This window comes from Eucalyptus grandis, chromosome 4 (genome assembly GCF_016545825.1).
Source record: "Eucalyptus grandis isolate ANBG69807.140 chromosome 4, ASM1654582v1, whole genome shotgun sequence".
Taxonomy (NCBI): domain Eukaryota; kingdom Viridiplantae; phylum Streptophyta; class Magnoliopsida; order Myrtales; family Myrtaceae; genus Eucalyptus; species Eucalyptus grandis.
In genome coordinates this window covers 12,316,868-12,344,800 of record NC_052615.1, presented here as the reverse complement: position 1 = coordinate 12,344,800, position 27,933 = coordinate 12,316,868, and the positions used below count along the sequence as shown (strand labels likewise).

Genomic DNA, 27,933 nt, shown 5'->3' with positions numbered 1-27,933 from the left:
TTCTTAATTTTGTTGCGAAATATTGCGATTTGAATTAGGGTTTGAAGAAGAAGGAAAAATTGGCAAGATCTTTCCCGAATTTTATTAAATTTGGGTAGCAAAGTCTTGTAGAGTATTTATGCTGAAATATTACCATGTCGGATTTCTAACAAATCACATCAGTTGGAAGAAATGTTAAAATATTGTCATATTGAATTTCCGATATCCTAAATTAGCAATAGCATTTTTTTTCTTTTTTAATCAAAGTAGAACTAAAGTGATACGTCAATAGATTTTGATACTAAAATGATTACTATACAAAAGTTATAACACTTCAATTTCTTTATCTCACAAAAAAAAAAAAAAAAGAAGTATCAAGAGCTTTTAATTCTAAAGTTGCCCCTATTCTTTCCGCTTCACACTTCCATCTGGGCACGTACAGACACTTCAGCCTCAATCTTTCATTCCTTCGGAGAGGGAGCCAAAGGAAAGTTTGATCGAAAAAACTTTAGAAATTCGAGTCCTTGACTGCCCAAGTTGCAAGTTCAAGGATCACGTTTGGATAAGCTCATTTTTTGCACGCCACTAAACACGAACCGTCTATTATTTATGTTGCCCAACCAGATTTTCACATGGAGTGACCCTTGGCAAGGGGAAGAGACCCTAAGAAGATTGCCCTTACATGCTTCGAGAAGTAACTGGATAATTTCTTGATAAGATTGCGCCACCCTTGATTGGGTTTTGAGCTCTCAATGCAAAGGACACAAATCAACAGAAATCAACATCGTTAATCCTTTCAATTTGCAAGCGCTATTCCTCACCATACCCTCCAAAATTGCTCTTGTATGACATTATCTTCTCATGGTGGTGGTGGGGGTGGGGGTTGTTGCCCACGTACTGGCCAAGGCAGTCCAGCAACTTCATCTCTATAGCTTTGAATTGGGCTATCTGGGTCTCCAACTCCATCTTCTCCCTCCTCAAGTTCTTGTTCTCCTCCATCAATTGGACCCGACCATCTTCCTCTAAAAAGCTTGCACTGGTCTGTGCATTGCCGTTGCTGCTACTGCTGTTGTTGCTGTTCTTGTGGTGGTCTTTGGAAGGTCTCAAGAATTGAGGGAAGACGCTGGGCTCACACTTCTTGCGGGTGATCTCCGCGAGTCTGTGCCTGCACCCCTTATGGAACCTGTCGTGCTTGAACTCCCATCTCTTGGATGATGTCTTCTTGAATCCCTGCTTTTATGGTTTTTCCATCATCAACAAAAAGTTGAACCTATTCAAATTATAAACCTGGGTATACTTAAATATACCGTGAAATATGTAGTTGTATCTAAATGTCAAATTACAATATTAAGGTTTGCGCTCATTCATTTCTGGTCTATACTTTCCTTACTCTCTTCTCAAAAATGTTGCTACGTCGACATAAAAGGAGCCTTTGAAGCAAAAAGAAACTTCATTGACGTAGCTAAGATTTCTAGCTAACCTCTTACTATGGGCAATCGGCGCACGTACAATTAGTGTGTCTTCAACTCACTATATTGATATAACATAATGCGAGTTTTTGTTTCACTTTAGGACCCACAAATACTTTGCTCAAATTTAACAAGCCTCCACATGAGTCTATGAATAAAGATATGGTGTCTGACAAGCGAGCCGAAATCAAAGAAATCTGCGCCGACCAACGTCCATACTTGGGCTCATATTTCAATTTTAGCAAGCACCGTCCACGCTACACTTCCTCATGCACGGATTCAACACATGGCTGACTTCATGCTTCTTTATCGTTTTGTTATAAAGGCCTATTATCAAGGAAAGATATGACAAGAAATTCTGTATCTTTGAGTGAAACTCCATTCGAATTCTGATCGGCATTTGAATTTCCAGGCCTATTCAGTGCCGGTTTTGTCGGCCTAAGGAGGTTTCCTCGTTCTGTTCAAAAAAGAAAAAGAAAAAAAGGAGGTTTCCTCGTCGCCGATGGTCAAAAAGAAAGCTTACCCTTTTCTCATCATTCAACAAAAAATTATTTGCAGCTCCTTAAGTGATAAAGATTTGAAATATAACGAAGAAAGGTAGAGAAGACAAAAAATACATGAAATTTCTAAGATCTAAACTCAGAAGCTGTGTATGCTTCAATGAAGCGACCTAGAAGAACGAGAAATGCTATATCTCCAAGTCACATGATCCAATCTCCAAGTGCAGACTCTAATGGATAGTGAAGATAAAAAGGCAGGTCGCGCTGCATCTCAAAAGCTAAGCATGTACTCAGTCGAAACAAGACGCGGCGCACGCGTCCGGCGTCGATCTGAACCATTAAGTCCAGCGAGTCCCTTCTAAAAATCTTGGCAGGTGAAATCACCAGATTCGATACTGCAGATGAGTCCAGAACGCATGCATCTGATCCACAGAGAGAGAGAGAGAGAGAGACTAACGTAGGTATTGAGCTGGCGAATGAAGCTGGAGAAGTTGTTGTGCTTGAAGTACTTGGGCAACATGTGCTCCGAGAACTCGGCAGGGCACCAAACCACAAACCCACTCCCTTCTTTGTTCCACGATATCATCTTCCTCTTCTTCTTCTTCTTCATCATCCCCTCGCCGTCGCCATCATCATCATCATCTTCTTCTTCTTCTTCTTCTCCGAGATCGTCACCTCCGGCTTCCTCAAGAAGATCGAAGGTCTTGAGCAAGAACGGAGCGGGGCCTCTCGTCCTCGGGCTCGGGCTCCTGCTCGTGCTCTGTAGGTTGCTGTTCTGCTCTGAAACTTCCTCACGAGCCGCCATTGTTGTCACTTACGTGTTCTTTCTGGTTGCCACTTTCCTTGCGGAAGGCCCGGCCTCTATTATTCTTCAGTCTTTCTGTTTTATCCTATTCAACTCAACCAGCCTCCGCTAGGAAGCTGCTAGCGCCCTGGAAGGCGGAAGTGACGTTTCATCTTTTCCTTTGGAAACTTTAGTGGTGTTTTTCTAATGTCACTTGTCTTTAAAAAAGTGGGAGTGGACTAACTCTAGGAGTACTCAAGATGAACTTGAATTCGTTGGTAAATTAATACTGTTAACGAATGTTTTATCTACAATAATTATTTCAAAAATATTATCTACGGATCAGTGGAAGTAATAATGCGAGCGATTATTGTTCGATATATTTAATTATACTAAATCAATCGCATCTCGAGAAACTACCGGACCTATATTAAATCTAATAAAAAAGTACATGTTGAAACACATTTTTTGTATGCACCCTGACGTACTTAAATGAGATAAATATTTATCACCATTCCGTTTGAGATTAAAGATGAATTATCGGTGATGAGGTGTGCAAAATTGACTCTAGTGATTAGATAGACGACCGTGCACAAAGTGATCGTGCATCTACTTGTCTATGTAGGGAAAAAGTCATACTTGAACAAAGTGGTCACATTGTGTAATAGGAATAACTAATAAGTTCTGCAACCCTAGGTAACAACTTGAAAAGAGGAATGAAGATAATTCATCTTTCTAATAAATTCCTCAAGAGAAGCCAGTCTCGCAAGCTAAAAAGGGTACTCAACCAAAGAAGATGTTCATGTTGAGTAGTTATCATTGATAAGGATGCATCCCTCTCCTATAGTCATAGTCAAAAAATGAAATTCAATCACGATGTCTTGACAAAACTACCAAAGCTGGTCTACTAATCAAAGATAAGCAACTCTCATGTGACATGTAACATCCCTATACATGGAAATGCCGCCGGGTCACTAGTTAACCATACTAACTAAGAAAATGTTTTGATTTCCAACACACTGATCACGTACAACGCAAAAGAAAAGTATACTATATTGCTGACTTTCCTTAAATCGATTTTGACAAGTGTCGTAACGAGACTCGATTTTTATAACCATGGCTGAAGTCGAATCGATATATTTAAGATTGAGAATGAGATTGAAAAGATCTAAAGTGGCGATGATAATTAACTTGGACCTAAATTTTTCAAGAAGCATCTCTCCTACTAACTAATCACCGAAATCAATTATTAAAAAGGGCCTTGGAAGAAGATTAAAGAAGGAGACGCACTGACCCCAAACGCCGGAAGGATCTGGGGGAGCTCCGGAGCTTTTTCTCCCTTTTCCACTGGTCAAAAAAGTCCTCATGATGTGCGTGCGAGACGTCATCCGGTGCGGCCCGTTCCACGATATGATCTGCAGGATCTCGACGACATCCGTTGATTAATAAGGCTTCGTAACCGAAAGTCGTCTTTGACTGGGGGCGAAGGTGGCGGGCTGCGATAACGATTGGTTGTGCGGCGGAAAGTACTGTGGAGCAGGATCCGGGAGATGAAATGGACGAAAGGTAGCAAGCCTGATTTGACTGGTAAAAGGGCGAGTAAAATGCACGTGCCACACGTACTTTTTTTACCCTTTTAAATATACTATTTTGTCATTTCTACTTTTCACTTAATTATCCAAAAAAAAAAAAGAGAGGATATATTTCCATGAATCTCTAGATGCCCTACACTCCGAGTCAGTGCATTATGAAAATTTATAAATAAAAAAAAAAAGAAAAAAAGAGGACCTTTTCCTTTTTATTTCACCAATTTTCTTATAGCAAGAAAAATTCAAAGAAATCTTCGGCCGTGGAGCATGGTACTTTTCATTTGAAGTCCGAGCATTCAGGAATTTAAATGTGGCAATTAGATCTTTGCAACAATAAAAGTCTAGTTACAATGCAATATTACGGAATTTTTGCTCATTTTAAGTACTTTTCACATGTGTTTTGAGGGCATTAATTCCACACAAAAAAAAATTATATACGCGCATGACGTCATGAATGTACTTACAAAATGGGTGGTGAAAGAAGAAAGGTTTTAACAGGAAAATCTAGTTCGTGGACTAATTGAGATACTTCTATTTGTAGATATATATTTTCTTCTTCTTCCCATAGTCCAAAGTTGTTGCTGTGGTGTAGTGGTTATCACGTTAGTCTTACACACTAAAGGTCTCCAGTTCGATCCTGGGCAGCAACATCTTATTTTTATTTTTTTTGGTCCTTTTCCTTTTGACGGATATTCATTTCTTTTCGGTTCTCCACCAATATAATAATACTTTTCTAGCAAATTTTGGTTGAATAAAGAGGCAACTGAAGATAGAATATAATTTGATTTTTCATCCATTATCCTCGTCTTTTGTAAGAATGCTTTGTCCTTTTGGCCAAACATTATAAAAAAAAATGTATTCTTAATAGGCTTCAACTTCGATTCTCAAAAGTTGCATCTTAAAGTCATAAAATGGGATTGTCAAAGATTATCGCCATACTTTTTGTCCCTCGAGATCATTGACCTGGTGAATTTAACAATTTGGGCATCCAGCAAATCAAGACCTTGGGTTAAAATAAAAGGTACAAGATAAATTATCCCGCGACATGCTAATATCGTATCATCGATCAATTATATATTCCGTGGTAAACATTTTGCGACGCCTAATGTATATTTCATCAAAGTGAAATAATAAATAATATCTTGTTTGACGCTCTTGTTGCATGATATGCTTTCTCGAAATTGAAAATTCTTATTCCGTTAAAATTTCCAACTTTACTGTTGTCGGAAAAGTTAGACTTCACGTGCTAGAAAGATCAATTAGTCTTGAAATGACTTATGTCGCAATGCTCGATAAGGACGCACCGAAAGCGTGAACTTTTTTGTCTGATACAGTGGTGTCAACAAATAAATTGAGAACTCAGTGAAAGTACTTCATTAAGATAATTATATTTTCAAGATATCGATTATATATTATATAAAAAAATAATTGGTACATCAAAAATCATAAAACTTTCTCAACTCGTTTTTTTTTTTTTTTTTTGATGTCTAGGATCTACTAGGCTTGCCGAGCAGCCCATGGCCCGTAGAATGCACGGTGCACCCCGGACCAAGCATCAATACTTGAAGGGAAGTTAACATAGAACCTCACCATTATGACCCCATATTTAAGACGTGTTGACAACGTAGAGATTCGAATTCGTTCCTTTATGCTGTAAAGCAGTAGAACTCAACCAATTGCGCTATCCATCGGTGGGTAAATTTTCTCAACTTGTTGATTAACGAGTGTCTTGAAAAGAGTCGACATGTACTATGATTAGCGATTTAATTTGTACGACCATGAAAGTTCCTCCAAAGCGGCCTTTACATTGAAATGACACTGTCGGTAGGACTCTGGCGCATTCCAACTCGACGGCTCGAGGAGTCAAGACGTTAGACCACGAGTGAGGGAAAAAAACGTGCAACAAATAGAAGACAAAATCATACACAGCATACCGACAACCAAAATAATAATAATAAAAATAATAATAATGATAATAATAATACAACTTGTGAATCCACGCCATGTGCTGACACTATCTCGAAATAAATAAAATAAGCTATATTATTGCGTAAAAAATTATTGTTATTTCGATTTCTCCCGTCTAAATATGTGCATCTTTAATCTTTATTACGAGAAAAATTACTGTAAGAACCCAATGACATAAGTTTGTATGTCCACATAAATGGAATTAATACTTCCCATACGATAATAAAAAAAATGCAAAATGATGACTAAGCAAGAGAGATGATTGAGGATATTTGTAGATGGAAAGATTATTGTGGAACAAATGAATGAATGAGGAAAAGGTCATGTTTGGATACTTTTCATTCTAGAAATAAAAAATTAGATTTTCTAACTTCTTCCAATTCATTTAAACAAACATGATCTTCCTAGCATTAAGGCGCCATTTGTTTCAAGAAATATGATTGTAATATAAACACTTGTATCACTTACAAAAAATAAATGAATAAAAAATATTTTCACCGCTTACGAAAACTTTTAGATGTAAATTGGTATCAATAACGTAAATATTTTCATTGACTAATCATTTCAATCAATACAATCAATCATTTTTTTAGAAACTATTTTTTAATTTATTCATTTTTCACAAAACAAACAAAGCCATCTCTCTTATATAAAAAGTGTTAGCTTGAAATTTATTAATGCATTTAGGAGAAAACAAACTAAGACAGATTCTGTCGATGGACTATCTTCATAACACCTTGTCCTAACAACATCGATGCTTTAGAGGCATTTGAGCAGAGAATAATGGGCCGAGGCCCGATTTAAGGTGACAGAAACCAGCATTGGCCCAACAAGCGCAGGGCCTTTACCAAGTTGAAAGCCCATGCCAACAGTACAGGCCTCATCGCGATTCATGAGCCTCTAGTCGGCCGGCCGGGCTCGCCGGTCATTTAATCTGAAGTCACGACCGATCGGGTCTCGACATGTCTTTGATTCTCACATTGAGCTAAAGTTCAACCGGGGGCGGTGAACATGGACGTGCTTAACAAGATGTACACCCTCTAATTTCATGTGCATTCGTGCGCACATCTTTAAAATCTTTTTGCTATATGATTAAGCTTTTATCGGGTTCGTAAGGCTGATCCCGAGCCTGTGACTTTTGCTAGGGCCCCGTCGAGATATCGTTCAAGCGTGATTTTTCATACGCGATGAGTCCTGAATTTGTCCACGTTGTGTTCTCGTGCATCTTCAATGTTAAGCAGCAAGTCTCCGGTGCCATGCGTTCCAAAATATTCAATGGTTGCTTAGCGCCATGTCAGCAGCTTATTTAGTATTGTTTTTCAATACACAACACATCCATTCACAAAAGACGATACGTGTCTAATATACCACGTCATCAACTGACGTGGCAACATTATTACCTAGTGTTTCAGACAAACCTGACTAAGGTTGGGCTCGGCTTGGACGCAATGCCGGGCAACGAGCTGCTTGTTGACCGGCGACGACCGCTCTTCCATGGCCGTGAGCGAGCACAAAAAGCAAAAAGAGCAACAGAGTCCTCGAGCTCCAAGGTAATGGTATACTTGCATCCGCTTAGACAAGCAAGACTTTCTGGTGTCAAGGTAAATTGCTTAGCTTGGATGCGTATCTGGAGCTGTGCCTCTAGATCTGAATCTAGCCACGGCGGCTCGTCTATGGCCGCGAGTGACGACGGAGAGGATGGAGCAGGGTTGTCGCTTGGTCGGCCTGGATCTGGTGCCGGCGACTCTATTGGCGACGATGATCAGGCAGTCGCAATGGTCAAACTCAGCGAATTAAGCAAAGAGGCTTACGTGGTTGGACCAAGGGTAGACTTTTAATTTTGTTTATTTGATTCCACATTAACAAACACGTGTCAATTTATGAAAAAGATGTTGATAAAAAATGTCCACACGACATCAGTTGATGACGTGGCACTGAGCAACTACTGAATATCTTCTCTCGTGTTTTCAACCATTGGTGTAATCCCCAGTTTAAAAGAGCATATATCCTCATCTCCCCATTTCCTAACTTTCAACATCCAAAGCAGCAAGTCAGTGAACTGTCCTTCAGTTGTACATTGAGAGAATTTATGCTCTAACAGATGGTGGTTTGGTTATATTTTGTGAATGGCATGGCCCAAAAAGAAGGAATTGGTAACATAGATTATGACTAAAAAGAGCCAACGTTGTGAGGTAATACTCTCTAAATTTCACTGGGAAAAGTGCCAAAAAAGTCCTAAACCTTTTGCCTTTGTGCCAATTTAGTCCTAAACCTTTTTTTGGTGCCGATTCGTTCTAAACCTTTTTAAGTTATGCCAATTCAGTCCTTTCGGCCAATTTTCACCGGATTTTGCTGATGGACGCCGGCCGGCTAACGTGGCATGATCGGCGCCGACGTGGATAACTTTTAATAATTTTTAATAATTTTGTAATTTTTTAAATATTTTTTAAATACTTTTAATATTTTTTATTTTTTTTATTTTTTCTTTTTCCTCCGGCCGGTCGCGAGGTCCGGCGACCGGCCAGAAGCGACCGCCGGCGAGGGCGAGGCCAACCTCGCCGGATCCGGCGAGGTCGAGTCTCGCCGGCCATGGGCGAGGGCCGGCGAGGGCGAGCCGCCCATGGCCGCCTTGCCGATCGGGCCATGGGCAAGGCTCGACTCGCCGGATCTCGGCGAGGTCGAGCCCGCCGGCCTCGCCGGCCATGGGCGAGGCTCGCCTCGCGCATCCGGCAAGGCCGGGCGAGGGGGAGCCTCGCCCATGGCCCGATCCGGCGAGGCGGCCATGGCGAGGCTCGCCCTCGCCGGATCCGGGCGAGGCTTGCCTCGCCCGCCATGGGCGAGGCCGGCGAGGGTGAGCCTCGCCCATGGCCCGATCCGGCGAGGCGGCCATGGGCGAGGCTCGCCCTCGCCGGATCTCGGCGAGGTCGAGCCTCGCCGCCCTCGCCCATGGCCCGATCTCGGCGAGGTCGGGCGAGGGCCGGTGAGGCGAGCCTCGCCCATCGTCCATGGCCGGATCCGGCGAGGCGGCCATGGGCGAGGCTCGCCCGCCGGATCTCGGCGAGGTCGAGCCTCACCGCCCTCGCCCATGGCCTCGATCTCGGCGAGGTCGGGCGAGGGCCGGCGAGGCTCGACCTCGCCGATCCGGCGAGGCGAGCCTCACCCATCGCCCATGGCCGAATCCGGCGAGGCGGCCATGGGCGAGGCTCGACTCGCGGATCCGGCGAGGTTGGCCTCGCCGCGCGCCAAATGAGGTCGGCCTCACCCTCACCGGCGACCGGCTGGAGGAAAAAGACAAAACTAAAAATAAAAAAATAAAAAAAAAAAATATTTAAAAAAATATTAAAATATTAAAATATTATTAAAAGTTGTCCACGTCAGCGCCGATCAGGCCACGTCAGCCGGCCGGCGTCCAGTCAGCAAAATCCGGTCAAAATTGCCGGAAAGGACTGAATTGGCACGACTTAAAAAGGTTTAGGACTAAATTGGCACCGAAAAAAGATTTAGGACTGAATTGGCACAAAGACAAAAGGTTTAAGACTTTTTTTCGCACTTTTCCCAAATTTCACTCATCATCCTAAGTCAATCCATGTTTAGAAAGTTCCACGGGAGATTGCTTCCTCTTTTGTCGACCCTAGAAGGAGACAGTGCATTTAAACTGCACCCTAAAAGATCTCAAGATGCTCGAGACATAAGACCACAATCATGTTATTGATGAAGCTAATTTCCTGATAATCTAAAGGTTCGGTAGTTGAGGAAAGATTAGGTACACAATACAACCTCGACTTATTACAGAGTCCCCAGTGCACATAACCATTTGTATGGTCGTTTTCACGGTTCCATTTTCAAAATATTACAAATGCGTTTGAACGTAAATCCTATAAGTTAGACTTTTGCGAAATAAAAATTAGATTTCTAGCATATTCTTCATATGATAAGAATTTTAGACAGATGAAGAAAAATGTGCCAAGAAATTGCACTATTCACCGACCTGACTCTCCAATCAGTAGCTATCCAAATGCTACGTGTAGAAGGAGAGAATAATAGGTCAAAAAGACCACCGCCCGTGGTAGCCGCGATGGTTAGAGCTTTCTCCCCAACCGAGGAAGGAGGGATTCGAAACTCCACGTCTCCATTGCGCGACTCACCTACAGTTGGCTCTATGGTGGCGACCCAATTCGCCCCGGGTTTACCCCACCGGTTGCCAACTGTACGGGGGTTCTCGGGTCATTAAAAAAAAAAAGTCAAAAAGCAAATCTTGAAGGTTTGTCCCTTTGCTCGATTGCAATGGCAAAAGAGAAGTTCGTGTCACCAAAGAAATATGATTTTTGGCTGTTTTTGTGCTGAAAGAGATAGGTTTAATTTAGAATTTTGTTAAGGAGTGCTTTTAGGATGCTTGTCCAGTGATCAAATATATAAAATAATATAGTCTCAATACACTAAATTTCATCGCGATATATGATGAATATATGACAAGCGTTTTAAAAACTAAATATTGTCCCATTAAATATATATTGCCGCTTAAGGAGTGCCCGAAAGACTCTTGTTAATTCGACCCTTTCATAAATTTATGTAGGAGCTTATACTTAGAGACACACTATGTTAAATGGACTGTCATCTATCAAATCACATAGTCAAGTCGAGAAATAGTAAATCTATAAGTTGTAGGTCCCTAAAGAACTTAATTTTCCCGAATGTTTTTTTTTTGTCAGTCATACTTTACTCTTACTTTAACTCTCATTTTTAGACTTTTACCATGTCTCCTTGCAAGGCGTGGGAATCGAAACTTACACTTGAAACTAAATTGTCCCCACCCTAACTCTTGGAAAATATGGGAATTCGAACCCCCCCCCCCACCTCCCCCTTTCATGTTAAAAGGATGGTCCCCAATGGTTACTTAATTTTCCCGAATTGAAAGTGGAATTTTCAGCATCTTTGTCTAACAGGCACATAATTCTCTATCTTGCTCTGCTTTCACAATCCGTGAACCTGCATTTAACGCTCTACTATTAATCTCCCGTTGCCGTCGGAGGGTGAAAATTCAAAGTATTTTAAAAAAAAAGCAATTATTTTGCTCCTCCCGTATATTCTAAACACGAGACATCGATTGGAAAATCAATCGAAAACGGTCTAGGAGCAAACCCTAAATTCGTTGCACCTTGAGTATTTTCGAGATCAATTACTTTATTTTGCTGAAGAACCACTGAATATTTTCTTCCACGGTTTCAATCATTTGTGGAGTTTCCACTTAAAAAGCCATACATCCTAGTTTCTCCATTTCCTAACTTTCAACAAAGCAGCAAGTTAGTGAACTGCCTTTGACCAAACTCGTTGTATATTAGGTCAAACTGATTATGAATTGAGAGCATTTGTGCTCTAACAAAATGTTGGTTTGGTTACATTTTGGGTATGGTATGGCCAAAAAAAAAAAAGGAATTGGTGACGTTGATTATGAAAAACATATATTAAAAGAGTTGATTTCATTAGGAAATATTCTCTAAATTTCACTCATCATACTAATTCAATTCACATTGTAGAAGTTCCAAGAGAGACTACTCCTTGTTTTGTTGAACCTAGAATGAGACCCTACATTTGAATTCAACCCATCAGCACACAATCATGTTATCGACCAAGCTAATTTTTTATAATCTATAGATCCAATGGTCAAGGAAGGAACTTGTATATATCGGTTAAACGCACAATACAAGCTCGACTCATTATAGTCCCAAGCCCATATAGTCATGCATATGGTTATTCACTCGAATTTTAGTTTGCATCTTACTGGATTTATAAAAGTAATGAAATATTAGGAGGGTTTGGAAGTAAACCCTATGAGGTAGGGCTTCACAAAACAAAATATAAGATCTCCAATATATTCTCCGCATGACAACAATTTTAGACAGATAAAAATGTACCTAGAAATTGCACTGTCGACCGACATGACTTACTGGTCAGCCACATGTTACACGTACATGGTGAGATCAACGAGTCAGAAAGCAAGTCTTGAAGGTTCGTCCCTTTACTCAATTGCAATTGCGAAAGAGAAGTTCGTGTGACTAATGGAGACGCGAGAAGATTCATCAGAGAAAGTGATTTTTGGCTGTTTTTGTGTTGAAAGAGATAGGTTTAACTCAGAATTTTGTTAAGGAGTGCTCTTAGGATGCTTGTTTATTGATCAAATATATAAAATAATCTAGTCTCGATACATTAAATTTCATCGCGACATTTGACGAATATGCGACGAGCATTTTCAAAATTAAACGTTGTCCCGTTAAACATATATTGCCGCTTAAGGAGTGCCTAGAGGACCCTCATTAATCCGACCCTTTCATTTATTCATGTGGGAGCTCATACTTGAGACATGCTTGTGTTAATTAGATTGTCGTCTATCTAATCATACTGTCGAGTCGGCTAACCATGAATCTATAAGCTGGAGATCCCTAAAGAACTTAATTTTCCCGAATTGAAGGTGGAATTTTCAGCATCTATGTCCAACGGGTTTATCTTCCCTTGTCAACCTCTCACATAATTATCTATCTTGCTCTGCTTTCCCAGTTCATCAACCTGACTTTTGATGCTCAACTATTAATCTCGCGCTGTCATCAGAGGGTGAAAATTCAAGTATTTAAAAAGTAATTATTCCGCACCATTTATATACTCCAAACATGAGATGTCGATGGAAAAATCATTCAAAAAGGGTCCAGGAGCAACCCTAAATTCGTCGAACCTCACTGAGCATTTTCGAGATCAGTTACCTTATTTTGCTAATATTTTCTCCCATGGTTTTCAACCATTTGTGGAATTTTCATTTAAAAAAGCATATATCCTCATCTCTCCATTTCCTAACTTTCAACAAAGCTGCAAGTTAGTGAAGTGCCCTTGACCAAACTCGTTGTACATAAGATCGAACTGATTATGAATTGAGAGCATTTGTTCTCTAACAAAATGTTGGTTTGGTTACATTTTGGGTATATTGTGGCCCAAAAAAGTAAATAAAAATGAATTGGTGACGTAGACTACGACTAAATGAATAAAAATAAATAAAAAGAGCCAACAATGTTAGGAAATACTCTCTAAATTTCAATCAATCATACTAAATCAATCCACATTTTGGAAGTTCCAAGAGAGACAACTTCCTCTTTTGTTGAACCTAGAAGGAGAGCCTACATTTGAATTGAACCCTAAAAGATCTTTCGATACATTAACACGCAATCATGTTATCAACTAGGCTGATTTTTGATAATCTACAAGTTCAATAGTCAAGGAAGGAACTTGTATACATGAATTAAGCAAACAATACAAGCTCGACTAATTGTAGTCCCGAGCCTATATAATTATGCGTATAATTATTCATTCAGATTTTAATTCGCATCTTACTCGATCTACAAAAGTAATGAAATTTTGGATGAGTTCGGGCATAAACCCTATAAGGTAGGGCTTCACATAATAAAATATAAGATCTCCAATATATTCTACGCATAACGACATTTTTGCACAGATAAAAATGTACTTAGAAATTGTACTGTCGACCAACATGACTTATTTACTAGTCAGTCACATGTTACATGTAGATGGTGAGACTAACAAACAGGTCGATAAGCAAGTCTATGTGGTTTGTCCGTTTCTTCGATTGCAATAAAGAAAGAGAAGTTCGTGCGACAAATGAAAGATGCATTTGTCACGAGCTTGGCTTTATTCACGAGAAGATTGAGGAATTAATGATTTTTGGATGTTATCTTGCTGACAAACATCGGTTTAGCAGAGAATCTTATCGAGGAGTGCCTTAGAGGACACTTCTTTATAATAATCAAATTGAAGAAAGACAACGTAATTTTCATTGTGCTAAATTTTCTTGTAATGTATAATTGGTTTTTGAAAATTAAATATTATCCCATCAAATATATATATGGCACTTTAGGAGTGCTCAAAATACCCTTATTAACCCCACCTTTTAATAATTCTCTATCTTGCTTTACTTTCATAATTCATCAATAGGTCTTTTGATGCTCTATTATTAATCTCCCGGTGTCATTGGAGGATGAAAAGTCAAGTATGTAAATAGTTATTATTCCACTCTGCCCATATATTCAACACACGAGACATTGATGGAAAAATCATTCAAAAACAACCCGAGACCAATCCTAAATTCGTTGCACCTCGATGACTATTTTCGAGATCAATCAAGATCAATCGAGATCATATCGTACCTTGCATGTGATTTCTCCTCCTTTCGGCCGACTACCAAGTTGTTGAATTTCTTCCCCGCTCTTGGATCCTGCCCTGCTAGTTAGTAGTACGGTTTCTGGGCTCTAGCCATTGTAGTTTTTTTTTTTTTTTTGGTTAATCTAGCAATTGTAGTTTGATGCCACATTGTTGGATGGGACATAGGCCTTTTTGACTTCTAGCGACTAAGGCATTGTACGACGATGATAACTGATAAAATTATTGATGTATAGGATCTTAGCTCGTGAGAGGATGGAACGGAAAGGGGATGTGATGATGAATTGGACAACTGTGATTGCGATTTATTTGGGTTTTGTCCCTGCCTAATTGTTTTTATCTTTTGCTTTGGTTTTGGCCATGGCCATTTGCTTTGCACCGTAAGTGGCGAGAGTAGGTTTCGAGGTTTATTTTATTTTATTTTATTTTATTTTTATTATGAGTAGGTTTTGAGGTTGACGTGCCAACTTTCTGCACCGTGTGAAACATGAGTAAAAGGCATCCCACAACCAAATCTTTTGCAGATCAGTCCTTTTTCAATGCTGGAATGATTTAGGGTGAGTTTGATAATGCCCTAAAAAATAAGTATTTTTATTCTTTTATTCTCAAGAACGAATAGAAATGCATTTGATAATTTTTTTCTTTTCGAAAACAAATTATTCCCAAAATAAATTTGAAATATAAATAAAAAATAAAAATAAAATTGCTTCTTATTCCCGAAAATAACTTAATAAACAAGTTTTTCTTCTCTTCCTTTCTTCAATTTCTTCATCTTTTTTTTTTTTCTCTTCCTTTCTTCTTCCCCTAGCCAGTCACCAATCTTAGTAATGGCCGGCAACTAGCCAGACGAGGCCCCACCACCTCACCGGAGTCTTGTTAGCCCTTGATGAGGTTCCCCTGAGTTTGCAAGCTACCAGCGAGGCTTGGTGCGGCTCGGCTCGGTGCGGCTCGGCTCAACCTCACGTAACGAGTGAGGTCAAACCTCGCTTAGCCACGGCGAGACTCCACCTCGACCGACCACCGTAAGGCTCCCCAAGGCAAGCGGCCTTGCCTAACCTTATTTGGCCGACAATCTACTAGATGAAGGAGAAGAAAAAAAAAAAAAAAAAATTGTAATAAAATAATTAATAAATTAAAAGAAATTTTAAGTTACAAAAATATTTAGGGTTGTACCAAACGTATTTTTGTTCCAGAAAGAAAAATTTATATAATTATCAAACATCTCAAAATAGTCAAAAACTATTCCTAGGAATAAAAAAAATTTAAAAAAATGTCTTTAAAAAAACTGTTCCCGGAAGAGAGGTGTTACCAAATGTAGCCTAAGTTCTCAAATGTTGTTTAATGAAGAATTTCACGAAAAATTGAATAATTCAGAAATAATCACTTGTGTCACTTGAAATATTTAATCAATAAAAATATTTTCATTATCAATATAATTTATATCTAGACATTATAGTAAATTTCATTCATACATTCTAAAAGAGATACAAGCTATTGGCTTTGAAAAATTATTTTTCAAATTACTCATTTTTCACGAAGCAAATAAAGTCAAGACCAAAGCCGAAACTTTTTTATTCCATTTTAGTAACTTTTGAGATATTAATATTTTGAAAGACCATATTGAATGCTCATTCCCTGGAGTAGATAAAAAGGCATGCATCAACGGCTATTTTCCAGGCCTACTTTCGTGTTACCTCATCAGTCATTAGTGGCTTTCGAAATCACAATGAATCAGCAATTCCATCAACCACTTCTATGTCCATATTATCACCATCCATCATATCAGTTCTATTCATTGGAACTTCGGTGCTGGTCTTTCGTTTTTCCTTCCTTCCTTCATTATTATCAAAAAAAAAAAAAAAATGGCTCTTACTCTTTTAGAAGGTTATAATGGTGACCCATCAATTTTTTTCTTTTTCTTTTTTTATCTATCCTACTTAAACTCTTAATTCGCTCTAAAACTTTTATCCTGTCACTTTGCAAAACATGAGAGCAGAACTCCACATTTGAAATTAAAAGTTTCCATCTTCAAGCCCCTAAAAAGATGGAGAATCAAACTCCCCATCTTCCTCTTCTCATTCATGTAAAAAGATTGACTATTGGGCAATGCTTGCACTTATGTAAAGTATACACATGCGTGCGAATCTCTGCCATTTGAATCTGAGTGGAGTTCCATGCATTCAATTCCTTCCCATCGATCCTGTGCAAAACGATGATGCCAATTCCCTGAAAGAGACGCCCTTCACGGTGGACCGTGATGAAACGCAATCGTTAACTCGAGCCAGCACTGATGGAGAGCTCGTTGGCATCTAGCCCGTCGGCGAGCATCAGGTACTCGCAGACTTCGAAGAGATATGGAATCGAGACATCGATTTCATCAGACCCACCAATAATCAAAATCGCCCCTAAATTTCTCGTGGCTAGGATACCCAACCTCGAGACTCCAGGAGGGCCATCGCAGTCCGTTCGATTGGGACTTGACCGCCCCATGGATACATACAAGCTGTCCATTACACGTAGTTTCATCTTTCGACCCCACTCGGCCGGCCTACCCCCACAGGAAAGGGAAAAGGAATATGGTGGCCCCGGGCCTTTCTGCGCTCAATTTCTATTGCTTTAGGTAGGGTCAATCGGTGACGGGTCGAGTGCCAAGAACAGTACAGTACAATGAACGGCAAAGAGGACTAGAAGTTAAAGCACAAGATGGTCGCTGATGACACGCTCACGAAGACCATGATGTTTTGTCTATAGCAATCCATCTCTCAATATGTAACAAAGAGTCATTCTCTAGTGCAAGCCGTGTGACGTGCCGTCTACTAGTACCATTAAGATTCATTTTACGCTATACAAGTATACAAAATGGGTGAGGGGTTGGAAACACCGGCTTCAACCGAGCTCAGAATACAATTAGACAGAGCAGGAAGCAACAGAAGAGGAAGAAAGTTACTCTGCTCAGCGACTTATTCGCCTGCATTTCCTGCCTCCTCAACCTCGGGCTACTTCCTCCCATGTACCTATATGAATTCGGGTAACCATATAGGCTGTCCGAATTGCCGAAGACTCTTGCATAAAACATTTCCCCAAACATTCCCACCATCGAGTGGTCGAGGCCTACGGATCCCATGCTGAGGAATGGTGATGGTGAATCTTCTTCAAACGAATTGGCGCTGTAGTACGGATTTTGGTAAGGATTACGGTAGGGGAGCTGCTGACCACTGCGGGGTGTTGTAGAGGCGAGAGCTTGGATGCCACAAGCCGCTGGTCTCGGGGGTACAATTGTTCCTAGTTGGAGTGCCTTGTCTTGCAGATCAGACTCTTTGGAGCTTTGGCCACGCCCATAGAGAGGGACCATGGCTGTGTGGGATATTTCAGCCTTGCAGACGGGACACTGTGGGTGCTCATCAGAAGCAAGCGAGGCGCTTTGCACGTGGAGCCATTTGTAGATGCAGGGCCAGCAGTAGAGGTGACCACAGAGAGTGACCACAGGCTCAATCGCAAAGTCTAGACAGATGTTGCAGTCGAAACAGCCATCGCTACTTCCAGAATCCATAGCTGGTCCAGAGATGGGCCTCCACTCCTGGGCAAAGTACTGCTCGAATGCCATGGATCTATCTTGAGAATTGCAATAAGAACTGTGACAAGAAAAATAAGAGATGCTAATGAATTCTCAAGTTCATAGAGGTCCAACAAACTCTGCCTGCATATATAGATAACTGAAAAGAGCTTACGAAACTCCTTGCGCGAGCACAACCATACCAAACGCACCAAACAAGGACCCACAAACGGCTAAGATCACAAGAAGGAACCAAACAATTATCGACCTTGCATACCAAATGCATGATTAGTGAGAATCCGAGGGGACCACAACTTTGGGTCCAGAATTGCAATCAAACAAACAAGGTACTAGATAATACCAAAAAAAAAAAAAAACAGTTGTACCAAAGGATGTGATCGATGTGGTCCCAACATTAGACACCTTCGTCCTCTTCTACATCTTTTGGAAGGACACTATGATTTCACTATTCTCCCATCTTAAAGAAAAGATAAAAGTAGAGCATCTTTTGTATGTGCTTTACGTAACTGAAAAGTTAACTTTTTGACTTTCGGATGGATTTTGTTTCCAGCCTATCTTCCAAGTTCCAACAGCAGTGAAGAGTCCAAAATGATCTTTTCCTGACTGAATTTACAAGACACGTCATACTGCAATCGCACTATGTTGTAGATTCTTTTCCAACGTCAATCATGTATAAAGCCAAAAGCAAGCACCAGCTAGACTAAAATATCTGAAATATCCACTAGAAAAGTAAGGATCTTAGTACTATTGGTAACGTATGAAAATTATAATCTACTGGAGCATGAAAAACGAGAAAACAATAAATAAAGACCTCAAAGTAAGGATCGTTGCTATCTTTTCTGTGTCTCTTTTTACCCAAATGTGACTCAATCTCCACTTTCAAATCGTCCAAATGGCGATCAAATCAATTATGCAAGACACAGGAGATGGTGAAAACAAACAACGCATTCATCCACAAGAAGCCCACTTCAAAATTCTAGGTTGAAAGAGCTAATGAACTGACAAGTTTATCTCACTGTCCCCTTGTAGAGAAAATGAAGGTCAGGCAATTGCATCCCCTTGATAACAACAGTAGGAGCAGCAAATCTGAAGCACAAAACAAGCCCTCCCCATAAACAAGAAGAGGAGCATAAATCCAAAGGGCAAATTGGTTCCTAATCTTTTTGAGCAATATAAATTTGACTTGTGCATAAGAAAAATTGTTCAGCTAAGATTACAAGATGCCAATCAATCACATGTTTTCCGAAAGTAGAAATGTTATGCCCCACAATTACAAGAATAGCTAGCTGTGAAAACAAACAGATCAGTCCATCATTCTTCCTGATCCGCCTGAACTGTGGACATGGAAGAAAGATGCAAAAGAAAAGCATTAAAATTGAATCCGCTCGACCGTTCAACGGCCACCTCTTCAAGGAAATTTAGAAAAAAGTTCACTTTTCCTCAGCCTCCATCTCAACAGTCACCTATGCAAACGCGCCACCTCTTAACTATATTTTATTCACACAGAGAAACAACACCATTAGCCGAGAGAGAAGCAATCGCCCAGCTCTACACAGAAGAATCGCCATGATCAAGACACTGGACAACACCAGAAAACCCCCAATTCCCCACTGGAAAACCTGAAACAAGCCCATCCCAAGTTTCAACTCGAGCAAAAAGCACGCCACTTTGCCTTCCAAAGTTTCTGCGCCACTAGCCGGCGCAATGCAGCGCGGATTGCACAGAACAACCCCATCGCTACATCAAAGGAAAAGACAACCAAAACGGAGAACGCGATCGCTCGACGGAATCCACCCAGCGAACGCGACAATCAGCTCCCGCAAACACGAATTCCCTAATTACACGACACCACGACATCCAATTAGAAGCCAACGGCACCAACCGGAACCCACCGGAAGATCACCCGACAGACGCGAGACTTCTAGAACAACGGCGAGCTCCTCACATTTCTAAAATCGAAAGCGGCAAACGCAGAGAGAGAGAGAGAGAGAGAGAGAGAGAGTCAAAAAGCGCTAGATCCGAGACTCCGAATCGAGACTAACGAGCGGTTGCTAGCGTTCGGACCCGACGGGAGCGCGGAACCGAAGGTGAAGACCGGAATTCACCGGCCGGAGGAGGAGGAGGAGGAGAGACCTACCGGAAAGCGGCGGCCGGCGGCGGCGGCGGATGCGAAATCGCGTGGGGGGATTCCTCCTCCGCCTTCCGAGGTCTCGCGCGGAGCTTCTTCAATGGCGATCGCGCACGAAGAAGAGAGAGAAAGAAGAGAGAGAGAGGGGGGGGAATGGAGGAGCTTGATCGTCGTGGAGGGATTTTTATAGAAAGGGATGTTTGCGCTTTTTATTTTTATTTTTTTAATTTTATTATGGTGGTAGTATCCACGTTATTGTGTGGGAGAACAGTTCACGCGCGGGCGTGTCTCGCATGCGCGCGCGTGCTGGGAGCCGCCCGCTTCATCTCGGCCGTCAGATCGCGCGGGCTCCTGTAGGAGCGATCGCGACATCCGACGGCCGAGACGGGACGGGTTTCGCATCGTCCGGCGCATGCGCAGGCTCATCGTTGCAAGCCTTCCGGCGTGAGCCCCTGAACCGACGTTCGGGCAATATTTACGGTATGAATGCCGTATTATTGTATGCGTGTATATATGCAAAATCAATCGTAATTAGGGCGCGCTTGATTTACCTGAAAACTTTATAGTCAAGGGAAATTATCTTTAATGAAATTTTTTTATTTACTTTGTGATTTTTTTTTTTGTCGGTCCTATTCGATTTATATTCGAACTCTCACTCTGCCCTACCTCCTCAGAGGAAAAGTGTGGGGCTAATCAAAACTCACTCCTGAAACTAAATCGTCCCCCAATCCCTGAGAATGTGAAGATTCAAACCCCCACCTCTCTATTTGAAACTAAATTGTCCCCGGTCCAGATTCGAACCCCCCACCTCCCTATTTCAAGTTGGAAGGTGGGACAAACCCTTGGTGGTTATTTAGTTTGTGGTTTAAAAAAATGATTTCCACTTTGTTTGAAGGAAATCAATTTTAAAAAAAGATTGTTACTTTACTTTAGAAAAATAATTTCTCTTTTACTAAAAAAATGCAATCTTTTTCCATGTATTTAAACTCGTCGTTTTCAATTCATGAAAAACATTCTTTATAAGTCGATTTGATTTTCGCCATCTAAACGTGTGAAAATCGATCTCAATGTGTACCCGACACATTAAGTAATGGGTGAGTTTAAGTCAAATGACTAGAATTCGTGCAATTTAATTTGCCTTTGAAAGTGGGGAGGCTATAGGAGTTAATGTTTTGACTTTTCCCCCCACGAAATGAAGCTTGGATTGAATATGTGCGTTCACTTCTTTTTCATTCTTTTCGAATACTTTTCAAAAATATTGACAAGAAGACGTATCTAGAATTTTCTTCTTTATTTTTTAAGGGTTTAAAAAAAATATTTCATTCAAAAATTTCAAAAACGGATAGTAATTAGTCCTCTAAATGTGGACAAACATGCGATATTGTACTCTTGACAAGAGAAACATAAGCGGAACGTCTAAAATTTAAAATTAATTAAAGTCGGATTTTGAAGGGTATTTAATAGAAAAGCAATTTTCTTTTTATACTCTCACAAGCCCTTTTAATTTGGGGGCAAGTTGTTTCTTGTGTGGGCCAAAATCCTTTAAATGTTATACCCTTATTTTTGCACTTATAAGCATGGATAAAAAGGAGGGAAGGGGGAGCAAAGGAATTCTAAATAAGAATTTGAAGTGCTCTTATTTTCTCAAATAAAAACTTAAAATAGCATTTTTTTTAAACCATGGAACCACGTAAATCGACGAAACTGGAGAAGACTAGCGCGGGGGCCCACCTCTTACGACACTCTACTTTAGTCACGCAATAGGGACACGGAGTTCAAAATTCCTCCCTCTCGGATGAGGGAGCAGGGCGTGAACTAGCGCGTCCACCGTGGGGTGGGTTTGAAATAGCATTGTTTAAACCAGGGAAGCACTAGCATGAAGACCCATCTCCCACGGCACTTCACTTTAGTCACGCAATAAGAACGTGGGGTTTCGAATAGCATTGTTTTTTTTTTTTTAATGACTTTGGAACCACCGTATAACCAGCAGTCGATGGCACAAATCAGGGAAGCACTAGCGCGAGCCCACCTCCCACGGCACTCCACTTAAGTCGCACAAATGGGGACGCGGAGGTTTAAACCCCTCCCCTCCCGGATGAGGGGGTAGAGCGCAAATCAACGTGTCCACTACAAGGTGGGTATTGAAATAGCATTGTTTTTTTTTTTATAATCCGGGAATTCCCGTACAACCGACAGCTAAGTGGGTATTGAAATAGCATTTTTCTTCTTTTTTTGTGACCCGAAAACCCCCGTATAGCTAGCAATCGGCAAGGTAAAACCGGAGCAATGCTAGCGCATAACCTACCATCACGATACCGTACTTAAGGCCACTAGTGACGCCACCACATGAGGTGGTTTGAAATAGCATTGTTAGTCTCAAAGAAAGGTATGACTTCATCAGCCGGTAAAAGCACTTTTATGATCTACTATTTTAGACACTTCAAAAGAAAAGGAAAAAAATATAGGCAGGAGGGCTACCGCTCCCTCACTGACTATCGCTGACGTCCTACTGATGATCAATCGAATCGAAGAAAATAAAGTGCCTCTCGCCTGCTTTACGCACTCCTTCGCACCTTAGACATAAATAATATATTTCTCATTGGTCTCCAATCTATGGACCGTCCGCTGATCTGGCACATCATAGCTCCTTTACGGGAGTTTAGTTGAGATTACGGGATAACGTCCTCATTGGGCTTCCCGCCAACCCCTCAAAGGAACCGATATTCAAATATCGACATATAAATTATATTTGCAATTTCTTGTGCACCATTATAAAATTAGAATACATATAGTCATCAATCCACCAAACCCTAGATGCACGAAACCAACACTCACCGTTGAGAAAAGAGTGGTGACGTGTGGCGACCTTCCTCTTCTCGAACTACTGAAGAATTTGGGAGCACTTTGCTATCATCTTAATTTCCAATTTTACCTCAAAAATTCTTCCCTCCCGGTTGGACTTTTCATCGTTTCTTGGCTTCAACTTTCGAAAACCTAACATTCAAGTATCCACCACATAATAGTCGCTCGAACCAACATATGGACGGACCACTCTCAAATGTTGGTGCGACAATTTATGGACCGACCGGTAATCCGGCACATGATTGTCACTCGAACCAACATTCAAGTATGATAAATTGTACTCGCAATATCTTGCACACCATCACAAAATTAGAGGACTCACCGTCATTTTCTTACTAAACCCTAGATACACGAAAGCAACACTCACCATTGAGAAAAGAGCGGTGACGTGGGGCGACCTCCCTCCTCTCCTACTACTGAAGAATTTGGGAGTAATTTGCTATTATTAAATTCCAATTTTACCTCCAATTTCTTCTCTCCCGGTTAGACTTTTTATCGTTTCTTGGTTTTCAACTTTCGAAGGATATGCCATTCTAGAAGGGGAGCAAGTTACGCCGGAACCGTGCGGATTCTGTCTAGGGTATCCTCCGCTTGAGGTAAGCAACACAGATTATTTGATCTCATAGGGAAAGTCAAGTTGCCCCTCGAATTGTCCGATAAAATAACGTTAATTATTTAAAAAACACATGAATGAGGTAAAGTAGAAGTGCATGTATCTGTGAAAGTCAATCGAGTCAATAATCTAAATACCAAATAATGGGAGATCTGCACGCGAGACATGCATGCATGGGCGCAAGATTTGTTTAAAGGAGAAAAATCACACGCTACCAAAACAATAGCCGCGAAATACTTAAGGAGGAAAGTGAAATTCACTAGTAATCGCCCGCGAATTGTGAACCATGTTACAAGCCAAGCTTTGAGGACAAGATTTATTACTGTGGTTTTGCTTCAGTGTCTGTTTTAACTCTGCGGAGGCTATATTCAAATCCCCTCTACCGCATGTAGATTACTCTAAATTGAAGGGTACTTGTACAAACCATGAAGGCCCAAACTTAAACGGTTCATGATTTTTAGGAAAAAGAAAAGGAAACTTAACTTTTTGGCAAGAAAATTCGGAATAGAGCAAAAAAATTTATTCCCATAGTTGTCCATCTAGAAGCACTCTTGAATCGGAACCTACTCTCTCTCTCTCTCTCTCTTCATTGAATCCAAATCATTAAATTCGATGACACCCACATAAAATCTAGACAAGGCTAACCGATTTTACTATTCTAGATTCATTTCAATACAAGTATTAAATTCAAGGTTAATACTACCAAAAATCTCAAATCACATTTACCCCAAATCAATGAACTTGTGCAACATTTATATCACAAAAAATTTCAAAGTAGGATATTCATAACAAATTTACTCCAAATTGATGTATCCATCCCTTATTTTCCATCCAAAAAATTCCAAGTTTACCGCAGTTCAAGGTAAATGTGATACAATATGGCACGAGGGGATCCACAAGACAATCGACCAGGGCTTTTGGAGAACAAAGAATCTTTAGATAACAAAAACTCAAGCAATTAACTTTATCCTTCCAACATGAAAAGGGAGGTAGGGGGTTCGAATCCCCATATTTTTAGGGAGATTGGGATGAGGACGATTTAGTTTCAAGTATGGGTTTCGAACGCCCTACAATGAGGCAGGATAAAAGTCCGAGAATTAAAATTAGAATATGAATAGAGTGGGACCGATAAATAAATAAATAAATAAACTTCGACTGAAACATTGAATAACAAATAATTTTTGGATATTCACAGATTCAGTGAATCATTACATGAATCTTAAACTAAATGCGGCACAAAAATACTAATTTGGGATTCTCCACCGTATTAAAGTGGGTTAGAAGATCTATGCTCGTGGATGCCCACGTCAAACGCGCATGGGACACCTCGTTCCACGGGAAATAAAGTCCCGCACATGTATCTATCCGGATTGTCACATCTAATGCCATTATTCGCGTCGATTTTGCCGGGTTCTAGAAGGGGGTCGACACGTGACGATGCGCCATGGGGCGCTTTTAATTTCGAGAAAGCGACACGAGTGGCCGCTGTAGAAACACACAGGAATCGTTCGTCCCTGTTGACCTTTCGTCCCCTTCGAGATTATTGGCTCGTCCTCGTCGAAATGGAAAAGAAGAAGGAGAAGAATTCGGTTGTTTATTCAGAAAATTCAATGCCACTTTCTAGTAGATAGATCACTAAATTTCTTTAGTCAGGAAAAGAGTTAGAGACGGTACATTTATTTTGATGAAACGGATCGCGAATTGAATGTCACAATGTATGTGCTGTGCATCCGTTACATGCAGCTTTCGGCACGGTCAGTTCACTAAATGAATTGGACGAGATTGCACGATCGTTATGTCCTCTCACAGTGGCCACATGAAGGCCTGCTTGCCCTCGCTCGGCATTCGTGTGCTGGTTGAGCAAGGATTGCCTAACCTTTGCCTTGCAATTGCGAGTGCCTCGAGACTTTCAATCGGCGGTGTCCAGCAGTGGCGCCACCATGGTATGAGCCTATGAGGTCTTTTGCCCACGTCTACTCATGAGGTGATCCATAACACATACCAGTGATCATGTCCTTGTTGAGGGGTCCCCCCCCCTCAACCACTGCCACCACCCATTTCTCTCTCTTTTGTGATTGTGGATGTATTAGTCAAATAACCAAATAAGACTAAATTGGTTTGATTTAAAGCCCAAATTAGGCACATTTGAGAATTGGCAAACGGTGCAAGTAAAACAAGAGACTTATTACCATCAATTTATGTACACCACTGGAAATATATTAAAGTCAACATTTAAAGTACATTTAAAGTACAGAGTATTCTTAAAAATTCTTTCTAAAGGGGTACTTTTGACTCAATAATTTCATGACAATCTCACTTGTTATCGCAGACTTTCCCATTAGCAACATACACTAAAAACATTTCTAATTGCAAAGTTTGTAAAATCAGCAACATGATTTTAAAGTAGGTTGTACATTTGAGAAAACATATCATCTCATAAAAAATCAAAAAAAAAAAAAAATCCTTTTCATCAAGCATTTCCCTTTGTGCATTCGTGCATCATAATACAATTCACAAAGAGATAATTATCGAACACCTCAGATATTTTAAAGGGGAAATTTCAAATAATGGTCTAAAGTGTTTTTATTTTCTCAAATAAAGACTTAAAGTAAATATTATTTTAAATAAGAACTAAAAGTTGACAAATTATCTCAAATAAGGACTTTTGATTGGCTGATGACTACCTCGACAATCGAAGAAGGGGTATTTTGATCAAAAAAATTCTAAGCATATATATATATATATTTATTTTTATATATATATATATATATATATATATATATATATTTCTTTTTCTTTTCTCTGTTTTCCTCTTCCTTCTCCTGGGCATTGCCGTGCCTTGTCAATGGCCGACGAGGTCGCGGACCTCAAACAAGGCTGCCCCACGCTAGTGTCGGGCGAGGGCAAGGTTCACCTCGTCGAGGCTAGGCAGGCAAAGGCAACCCTCACCCTTGCTAGACCCTCGCCATATCATGAGTCAAGCAACCTAGCTCTTGCCTGTGTCTGGCGACCCCCGTTAGGGCTAACAAACAGAAGAGGAAAAAAAAAAGAAAAAAAGGAAAAGGAAAAAAAAATAGAAAGGATGAAAATGGCATTTGGCTAGCAAGGTTAGACTCTTATTTGAAATTAATATAGCCACTTCAAGCAATTATTTAAGAAAACGAAAGCATTTCAAACACTTATTTGAAACAAAATCCACTTTATATCCTTATTTGAAAAAATAAGAGCACTTAACAGCTCTATTTGAAATTTTCCATATTTTAATTGATATGGTAACAATATCTTTTAGGATTAATACCACAAAAAATCACATACTAAGCTCATTGTAAGTAAAAACCCTAAATTTGTCCATTATGATACAAATACTCAAACTTCTTTTTTTTTTGATATAAAATCTCCAACTTATATCGATATGATAAATATGCCTTGGATGAAACTAAAATAAATGGTTTATATGTCATACATGTATAAATTTTGATGTTTTCATAATACCAAAAAAAAAAAAAAAGTTGAGGATATTTATGTTACAGTGGTCAAGTTTAGAGTTTTGATTACAAAAAATTGGAGTATTTTGTCATAGTGAATATAATATGAGATTTTTTTGGTACTTGCCCTCTTTTTAAATCATGTCCTCAAATTTTTAATATTTTAATTTGAAACAATGTTGCCAGCGATTTGGGGAGAAAGTCGTTCACTTCATGCGAGGTCTGGCCGTGGATTTCGGCTCCATTTTTCTATGGTTGTAAGAATTATAGTTGTTCAATCTAGAATTTTTACCATGAAGACTGAGTCATTGGTAGAAAAATTGGCACCACTTCAAAACTTTTTGATGGGTTAGTCGCATCTAATGTGATAATAGGTCATCATTATCAAGACTTTTCGGAAATACATTTATCTTGTTAACAAATGCTCTTAAACTACATTTCAATTGATATAGTAACAATAGCTACAAAGTAGTTAAGGAGAAAATTGAAACCACTAGTAAGCACCGGCAAATTGTAAACCATATTACTAGCATTTTTACGAGAATTTTATGAACCAAACTTCAAGGACAAGAGTGATTACTCGTTGTTTTGCTTTGGCTCCATTTTTCTATTGGTGGTGGCAAGCAATGGCGCTGCCATGGTACATTCAAGACTACAAGGTCTTTTGCCCTACTAGTGATCTTGCCCTCACCAAGGGGTAGCCCCGTCACCGCCACCTCTTTCTCTCTCTTATTTGGTTGCTGATGTGTCAACCAAGTCACCAGA

At 40.2% G+C, this 27,933-nt stretch overlaps 2 protein-coding genes and 1 non-coding gene across 4 annotated transcripts; 1 reads left to right on the top strand and 2 right to left on the bottom strand.

The window, feature by feature from the left end:
- Window positions 1–565: 565 nt before the first annotated feature.
- LOC104441018 (heat stress transcription factor B-2a) lies at window positions 566–2,911 on the bottom strand. The gene is made up of 2 exons (XM_010054015.3): window positions 2,406–2,911; window positions 566–1,209 (listed from the first exon to the last, which is right to left on the bottom strand). The coding sequence occupies exons 1-2, from the start codon at window positions 2,751–2,753 to the stop codon at window positions 790–792; spliced, it is 768 nt and encodes a 255-aa protein (XP_010052317.2). The 5' UTR covers window positions 2,754–2,911; the 3' UTR covers window positions 566–789.
- A 1,987-nt stretch (window positions 2,912–4,898) lies between these two features.
- On the top strand, window positions 4,899–4,971 carry TRNAV-UAC. Its single transcript has one exon. It is a non-coding gene; the product is annotated as a tRNA-Val (tRNA).
- A 12,220-nt stretch (window positions 4,972–17,191) lies between these two features.
- Window positions 17,192–20,375, bottom strand: LOC104441016 (E3 ubiquitin-protein ligase RMA1H1). 2 transcript variants are annotated; one of them, XM_018871848.2, is made up of 2 exons: window positions 20,218–20,375; window positions 17,192–18,138 (listed from the first exon to the last, which is right to left on the bottom strand). In XM_018871848.2, exon 2 carries the CDS (start codon window positions 18,108–18,110, stop codon window positions 17,403–17,405), a length of 708 nt encoding a protein of 235 aa, XP_018727393.1. In that variant the 5' UTR covers window positions 18,111–18,138; window positions 20,218–20,375; the 3' UTR covers window positions 17,192–17,402. The 2 variants fall into 2 exon arrangements, with proteins under 2 accessions (XP_018727393.1, XP_010052315.1); XM_010054013.3 differs by lacking the exon at window positions 20,218–20,375 and adding an exon at window positions 19,084–20,192.
- Window positions 20,376–27,933: the final 7,558 nt, after the last annotated feature.